General features: G+C 57.9%; 1 protein-coding gene across 1 annotated transcript in view; it reads left to right on the forward strand.

Annotated features, from left to right (window-relative positions):
- The window catches only part of MYO15A (myosin XVA), a 46,716-nt gene extending 39,966 nt beyond the window's left edge, over nt 1–6,750 (forward strand). Inside the window, exons 60-64 of the mRNA XM_026521149.4 lie at nt 384–517; nt 2,260–2,393; nt 2,694–2,827; nt 4,060–4,200; nt 6,404–6,750. Of these exons, the coding sequence (XP_026376934.3) occupies nt 384–517; nt 2,260–2,393; nt 2,694–2,827; nt 4,060–4,200; nt 6,404–6,505 (645 nt within the window). The 3' untranslated portion in view covers nt 6,506–6,750. The remainder of the gene's footprint in view (nt 1–383; nt 518–2,259; nt 2,394–2,693; nt 2,828–4,059; nt 4,201–6,403) is intronic.
- The last annotated feature ends 1,814 nt before the right edge of the window (nt 6,751–8,564 follow it).

An 8,564-nucleotide genomic window follows, 5' to 3' on the forward strand; every position in this document is an offset into this window, starting at 1 on the left:
TGGAACCTTCCACGCTCCCCTGGGTGAAGTCAGACGCCACCACCTTGGCATCTGAGACCTTCCCAGCTCCAGCAATTCGGGTGCACGCTCAGTTTTCAGAAACCCGGGCCCACTGGCCGTTCATGAACGCTGAGATGTGGATGTCCACGACACTCGTCCCCGGCCACTGTGGGGACTCCCACGTGGGCTTCAGGGCCACAGCCCTCACTGCTCACCCTCACATGCCTCTCATCCTTCCCCAAAGCCCAGGAAGGTGGCCAGCCACCCCAGCCCAGAAACAAGCAGGACCGGAACTATGAAAAGGGCACCTGCTGATAGCTTCTTCTGAGGCATGCATGAATGCAGGCCTGCCTGCAACCCCTCACCGGACTTCTCCCCCGCAGGTCCTGCCCGACTACCTGAAGGGCCTCTTCAGCAGCGTGCCAGCCGGCCGGCCCAGCGAGCAGCAGCTGCAGCAAGTGTCCAAGCTGGCCTCGCTGCAGCACCGGGCCAAGGACCACTCCTACCTGCCCAGTGTGTGAGCACCTGCCCCGTCGGCCCCCTTCCTGCCCCCCCTCCCCGACCCAGAGCTGGCCCTCCCAGGGCTCAGCTCCTGCACCAGTGTCTGCTAAGCTGGCTGGGAAGGAGGGAGCGCTCCTGGTCCTGGGGCCGAAATCTTCCACCGCCCAGTGTGAGCTGGGACTCAGCCTCCGTCCACAACAGCTTGCTTCTGGCGGGTCTTCACAACTCAGAGAAAATGGAACGATAAAGCTTTGGGGATGCATGAAAGTACACGTTTCCGTGGCCACGCAGAAAGATTCGGCCGCAGAAATGCTCTCAGCGGTACCACAATGCCAATCCCCGACAATAGGGGATTCCTTAAATAAATCCCGGGTGTCAGGCAGCCTTTAAACGGATGTCCCCAAAGAGGTGATCCATCAGCCATCCTGAGATGTTTGGTCTCAGAACATTTTTACTCTCTTAAAAACAGGATCCCCAAGAGCTTTCGTTTATGTGGGCCGTACTTACCATATTGAAACTTGAAATGGAGAAACAGCTTAAAATATTCCTTGTTTGAAAAATGAGGAGACTGTATTACACGTTAATATAAATAACTATATAATAATTGTAGTTCTAAAAATAGGTGAGAAGCAATTTTAAGTCAAGCAATATAAATTAACATTACTCACTAGTATAAACAACTTCTAAAAAACAACCGTATTTTCCCAAAAAATCGAGTGTGGAGAGTGGCACTGGTTTACATTTTGCCCATCTCTTTACCAACCGGCCTAAGAGAAGACAGGCGGATTCTCAGATGCGCTTCTGCGGTCAGTGAGCTGGGGTCACACAGGTCATGTGGCCTCCGGCAAATTCCACTTGCGCGAGAGCAGGAGGGGAAAGGGCCAAGTAACGTCGGAGCTCTTAACGTTATCAGGGAAATGGCTTTGTCCTGCCAGGCCCTCAGCCACACCCTCAGAAGGCCTGGTATGAATAACAGTAAGATAACGTAGGTCCCTGTGTGTGCGTCCAGGAGCTCGGAGTGCGGTACGAACTCTGTACTAAAGCTCTTTTGATGTTCTCATCTGAAGCAAAAGGCCAAGGAAGCACGTACGGCTATGATCCCAATCCTGGAAGGAAAAAAAATCACCGAGTTTTACTTTTTGGAAGGCACTTTACATGCATCATCTCAGCTCATCTTTATTTTCCCCTTTACAGATAGGGAAACTGAGGCCCACAGAGGTTACAGGGCTTACTGAAGCTTACCCCACTACTAGGTGGGGGAACCGGGTTCCAAACAGAAGGGACTGGAGTAGGGGGTCTGTTGGCCCGGCGGGTCCAGCCTGGAGCCCTGTGCTTCTCTTCTCCATGCTCTGACCAATGCTGGTGGTCGCTTTGCTCCCTTCACCCCTGTATTTCCCCCACCCGAGTGCGTCTCACCCCTACGGCCTGGGCTTCCCCTTGGAGATCAGGGCTACAAAGGACTAACCCACCTTGGGTTCAAGCCTCAGCCCCCCAGTTTGTTCCGTCACCGTCGTGTGACCCAGGGCCAGTGGGGGAACTTCTCAGAGCCTCAGTCCCCTCATCCTCACCCAGGGAGCCTGGGGGTAGCAGCCGTGTGCTAAGGCCCCGAGTGAGCGCGCTTGACAGGCGGCATCTAGCTGTCCAGGGAGGTGCAAAGATCACGCCCGTTTGGCCTAACACCTGCCCTGCAGTGAGGATGACTGAGCCCGCGTGCAGAACGAGGTGGACACTCAGGACCGCTGTTCCCTCCGCACACAGGCGAGAGGTGCAGGACTACATCCCGGCCCAGCTCTACCGCACCATGGCCGGCTCGGCCTGGCTCAGCCTGCTTGGCCAGCACCGGCAGCAGACGCAGGCGCTCAGCCCCCACCAGGCCCGTGCCCAGTTTCTGGGTAAGTCTGCGGCTGGGGGAGGTAAGCCAGGGGCGCTCTGCTGAGGAGGGGGTCCTGGAGGGTGGGGATGGAGGCACTGTTTTCTTTGCACAAAGGCATTTTCGGTGCTAGCTGAGCCGAGCACCTGCCTGGAGAGAACACCTTTCTAAAACGTTCACCAAGGCACGCCCGAGGCTCCGGGCGGCCCAGGGTCGTCGGGAGGGCTGGCGAGGCAGAAGGAGCCCTGGGGTGACGACCCACATGCTGGACCAGCCGAGGGAAGACGCAGCCTGACCGACCGCCTCCCTCTCCCCACCCCAGGCCTCATCAGCGCCCTGCCCATGTTCGGCTCCTCCTTCTTCTTCGTCCAGAGCTGCAGCAAGGCCACGGTGCCAGCCCCCTGCATCCTTGCCGTCAACCAGAATGGCCTCAACTTCCTCAGCACCGAGACCCACGTGAGTGGCCTGAGCCGGGCCCCCGCCCCTGGCCCCCTGTCCTCTGAGCGCCCTCCCTCGGGGGCTGAGCTGTGCAGCGGGGGAAGCCAGCCCCAACACACCTCGCACCTGCGTGACCGCAGGCAGGAGCTTTGCCCTGCTCTGAGCCTCCCGTGCCCCATCTGGAACATGGGTAACCCCAGCAGAACCCACCCCACGGGGCTGTCGTGAAGGTCAAATGCAGCCGGTGAGCAAAAAATAGCGCCCGAGTCTGGTCCGGCTCGCCGGAGCAGCGGCAAGAAACTGGTTTCTCGCGGGTCTGGAGGCCCAAAGCCAGAGAGCAAGATGCTGGTAGGGCTGGTTTCCCCCCGAGGCCTCTTTCCTTGGCCTGTAGGTAGCCACCTTCTCCCTGTGTCCTCACATGGCCTTTTCTCTGTACACACGTCCTCGGTGTCTTCGTGGTGTCCAAGGTTCCTCTTCTAAGGACACGGGTCGGATTTGAATTGAGCCCATCCCGACGGTCTCATTTCAACTTCGTTTCCTCTTTCGAGGCCTTCCCTGCAAATACAGTCACACCCTAAGGGATGGGGTATTAGGACTTTAGCGGAGGTGATTCTAGGAGACGCTGGAATGAGGAAGTGAGACCAGGAAGAGACATCTCACACACCTTGGGAACACACCTTCTGGAAGGGTGTGAGAGCAGCAAGTTCCCGCCGTGGGAACTGGCGCTCAGTCCAGGGTGGGAGGGCCCTGGAGACAGCCTGGAACACGACCCTCGGAGGATGCTGTCTGTTCTGGGGGCGAGGGAGCTGGGGTATCTACCCACCATGTCGCCCTCTGTCACTAATCGTGGCATTAAGTCCCATTGCTCTGGCTTTCCGGGCACGGGCTTGGGGTTTGCTCCTGGGGATGGAAAGAAAGCTCCAGACAGAGGGGCAGATGTTAAGAAGCAGCTTTGACGGGAAAGTCAGGGCACCACTGGCATCCACTGCACCCCAGATCCCAAGCCTTCAGAACGGTGCCCGGCACAGTGTAGACGGGTGCATCAATATTTGTGGGATTAGTTTCACAGGGGGGAGGAAACGGAAGTCCAGAGACGTAAAGCAACTTGCCCTAGGTCACACAGCAAGTCTCTGGGGAACTGGTACTGTAGCCTGGGTGTCCTGCCTCCTACTGATGTGCTCTGCAGGGGAGAGGTAAGGGTGGGTGAGACTGTCCCACCCACAAGCCTGGCTACTCCTGTCTCGCTCCAGGAACTGATGGTGAAGTTCCCCCTGAAGGAGATCCAGTCGACTCGAACCCAGAGACCCACGGCCAGCTCCAGCTACCCGTACGTGGAGATTGCACTGGGGGATGTGGCGGCCCAGCGCACCATGCAGCTGCAGCTGGAGCAGGTGGGTCCAGCCCCGGCACCCAGAGCTGTCACCCAGCCCCTCCCTCGTTCATTCCACCCACCAGGCTCTCTGCTGGGCCTGCCTCCAAGGTAGGTCGGGTCCTGGCTGTGCCCCGGGGAGCATACCGCCCAGTGCTGGGGACAGAGCTAATGCAACTAGCCCCACTGAGCATGGAACTGTAGGTCATGAGGGGGTCTCTCAATGAAGCATCTTAGTAGTGGGCTCATGGGAAAGGGCCCAGGTTATTTGCAGAATACTGAGGCGTTTGATGGGGGAACTGGGGAGACACAGGGGAGCGGAGGTCTTCAAAGTCTTTAAATGTTAAGCTAGGAATCTGGGGGCATTCTCCTGAGGGCACTAGGGAGCCTGAGAAGGTTGGTGAGAGGGCAGGGACACAGGAAGTGTGAGGAAGCTCACCTGGACTGAGGCTTGGAAGATGGATGGCGAGGCCTGGGATTGAGGGTAGAGAGGGTGGGGTCCCCATGTGACAGGGAAACTGAGGTCCTCCTGTCCTATATAGTCCCATATTTGCAGCAACTGTGGCTGCTTCTTAAATGGCATGGCTGACCCCTAGACTCCTGTCCAAATCTCACACCCCTGGGGTGAGAGTTCTCACCCCACTGTAGAGAGAAGATTGAGGCCCAGGGAGGGGGTGGGACCAGGGCTAGGGGCTGTAAGTGTCTGCCCTTGCCAGCCTTCCACACCCCCTCAAGATCTGGGCCTAGGACCAGCCCCCACACCAGGGCCTGCCTTGGAGGGGCTGACCTCCCAAGGCAAGAGGGAGGGACTCTCACCACCCTAGCCCTGCCTCTGAGGGACACAACAGAGTGCTTTTGGCTCCGTGTACCCCTTGGAGAGCCTGCAACACAGGACTAAGTCCCCGGTCTGCTTCCCACCATGCCCCAGTCCTGCTCCCACCAAGCTTACCCCAAGCCCTGGCCTTACTTTCTGGCCTGCTTCCCAGAACCTTCCTCTCTGAGCTCACACCACAGTGAACCTACCTTCTGCTCCTTCTTGGGCTCCTTTTCCACTGCCCCCGCCCCTGGATGATGCCTAAATGTTGCCAAGTCTGAGCCCCTTGCCTGGCACCCTTTCTGGCCCTGAGGCAACCATCTCTGCTGTGACAGCCCCCATATTTCTGTCTCCTGCCCTGACCCCTCATCTTCCCTGGAGACCAACAGGTCTTACCTGAGAACCCTCCCAGGCACTCGGGCCCTAACCCAGGCGCCCTTTCCATCCCTGTCGCCTCCTCTCTCTGGCTTCTGCTCTCACCCCTCTCCCCTCTTCTCACAGCCCTGGCCTCTTCCAGCTCCCTGATGCCAAACTTGCCCTAGCCTCTCTGCCCCAGACCCCTTGCACTCACTGTCCCCTCTATCAGGAGTGCTCTTCCCTGGTTCATTCCAGGGCTCTCTCCCTCCTTCCCCTTGGGCCTCCTACCACCTGGGTTCAAGTCCCCACCACCTACCTACCATCTGCGAGGTCTGGGGCAAGTGGCTTCATAGCTCTGGCCTCAGTTTCCTCGCCGGTGAAATGGGGTGTAAAAGTGTCTGCCTCAATAGGGACACCGTGGGGACCAGAAGGGCTAAGATGCAGGAAGCTTTCAGGACCGTGGCCGGCACATAGTCACGGCTCGGTCAGTGTCCTTTCTCTACCTCTGTCAGAGCAGCTGCCGTGGCCCCTCGGAGATCCCTGCAGGGATGCCACTGCCACCCTGGTCTGAGAGCCACACCCAGGTGCATTTTCCACAGTTCTCTGCCGCCTCTTCCTCCCCACCCCATCTGGGAGCCCTGAGGCTGCCCCATGGCTTATTCTTGGCCCTGGGTGCCAGGTGGTAACCATGGGAACACATCACTGGACACTTACCACTTATCGACGAGACTCCTATTTTTTCCATTAAAAGGTTTACACATAATAAAAGCTCACGGAACCCTCCCCGCAGCCCTGTGAGGCAGGCCCCGGGAAACTGAGACCCTACTGATGAGGCCGCTGAGGCTCAGAGCGGTGAAGTCACAGGCCCTAGGTCCCACTGGTCACACGCGGCAGAGCTGGCAGATGTGCTCGGTCTCCTGCTTACTGACCCCTTCCAGCCGGGAGGTGGGGACAAGGGCGGCACCCACCAGTCCTCTCCCAACCTCGTCTCACCCCGAGGTGAGAGCCGGGGAAGCGTCGTTGGGCGTGTGGCCTCTCACTGTCTCTCCTGCAGGGCCTGGAGCTGTGTCGGGTGGTGGCTGTGCACGTGGAGAATCTGCTCAGCGCCCGCGAGAAGCGGCTCACGCTGCCCCCCAGTGAGATTACGCTGCTGTGACCCAGCCCCCGGCCCTCCAGCTGCTCTCTGCCAGAAGGCTTGCTGTGCGGCACCAGGGGAGTTACGGGGCCTCTCTGGGCCAGTGACCCCTGGAAGGAGCCAGACCCTTGGTGGGGAGACCAAGGTATGGCAGAACGAATGACCTCAGTTCCCCGGGAACCCAAGAAGACAGCTCCCGATTTGGGATGGAATTGCAGTGTGCAAACTTGGGTCAGATAACAGGAGGAACTTCCGGAGGCTGGCCCATGGAGCCTGGGGTCAAATACCCAGTATGGGTCCGGCCCCGACTCGCCCCTGTGGCAGAGAAGCCCCACACGGATGGTCTGGTCAAATGGGACTTTGCATTTGGTTTACCAAGGGTCTGATGTTCAAATCTGCCTCCAGTTCTACATCTCAGCCCCTCACATGTCCTCCTCAAGTGCTCCCCGCACTGCTACTCAGCTTGGATTTGTGACCCTTGGTCATGTCTGTGCACATAAAAGGTGTGCCTGGCCGCCATTCCTCCCTCCACACAGTTGCTGAGTAGCTGGAAAAGCAGCCTAAGGGAGGAGGCAGGAATTGGAGGCCTAGCTGTGCCCCTGACTCACTGCCCATGAACAGACTTCCAGCAGAGACCTCTGTCCTTACCTCTCCCTGCAGACCCCATCCCCCAACTCCACGACTCCTTAGGCAGCCCCAACCCCAGGCCCCCATCACTGGATGGCTCACACAAGATTTGAGGGGGGGGGGGGAAGTAGAGGGAGAGAGAAATTTCACATCAGAATCTGGGGAGGAAGAAGTCTGGGAAAGGCTTCCCAGAGAATGGGATACTGGGGTTGGGTTTTGAAGGATGGGTAGGAGTTTGCTAGGAATAGATAAGAGGAGAGGGGAATGAACATTCCAAACAGAGAACACAGTGTTCATTCCCTACTGTATCCCCCAGAGCCTAGGACAGTGCCTATCACAGAGTAGGCACTTAAACAATGCTTGTTACATGGATGAAAGGATAAATAAATGTTGATGGAAAGTGCTGGTGCTTTCGGGAACTTAGGGAGGAGGGAAGCACTAGGCTTGGGAAAAGAAGGCTGGATAGGTATGTAAGGGCGTGGTGACGTGGTGGTGATGGGCGGGGAGAAGTTGGTAGTTCTAGGGGGTGAATCAGGCTGTCCTGAGATAGGGAAGGTCAAGGAAGAACCCTTCATGCGTATGCCATGGGACTGTCCCACTTGCAGCACCGTCGGGTTGGCTTCCCCCAAAGCTGCCCCACTGAGAGGAGTCCAGTGCCCTTAGGTGATTTGGGAAGCGAGGGAAGTGGAGGGAGCCAGAGAGAGTGCATTGTCCATCAGGCTACCCCTGCTGCGGTCAGTCTGCCCAGGAGAGAGGTGAGAGGCCTTTTGGGTTTCAGATTCCAGGAGTGCGGCCCCTCAGAAGTGGCTCCTCCAGGCTGAGACGCCCTGCTGATGCGCGTGGCTCCTCCAGGCTGAGACGCCCTGCTGATGCGCGTGGAACTGAGAGGAGCCTTCCAGCCCACCCTGGCGAGGCTCCAGATCTATGAGCTGGAAAGGTGGCTGAAATCTAAGTTTTGGGGGTGGTTTGCTACATAGTATTGGACAACTGAAACACCAGAGCTTTGGGATTTGGGGACCTAGCAATTCAAGCCCTTGTAAAAGGAGGTCATATACCCCCAAGGCCGAGTGGAAAGTCAGGGGTGACAGGAGAGTCAGACCCTGCTGTGTCCCTCGGACACCGTAGGGGTACCACACTAGGCCCCTCTACCTGGGCCAGGACCTAGAAAGACAGGAACTCCACTAAGTGTGGGAAGGTCCAGAGCAGAAGGGACCAAGCCTCAGGATTCTCAGCCGAGCGTGTGGGAAGAGCAATACGAGAGAAAGGTCTAGGTGGCCTGGGAGCCCGAGACAAGTCAACTGGTAAAGGCTTAAGGTCCCAGATGGGTGTGGCAGGATGCACCATATTTGGGCACCAAAAAGTAACCAGAAGGACTTCATGGCTATCCACTATGTGGGACAAGTGGCTAGACTTGGTCAGGGTCTGGTGTCCACATACTCCCCTTGCTGGTTCC

Source organism: Ursus arctos, unplaced genomic scaffold (assembly GCF_023065955.2).
Source record: "Ursus arctos isolate Adak ecotype North America unplaced genomic scaffold, UrsArc2.0 scaffold_14, whole genome shotgun sequence".
Taxonomy (NCBI): Eukaryota; Metazoa; Chordata; class Mammalia; order Carnivora; family Ursidae; genus Ursus; species Ursus arctos.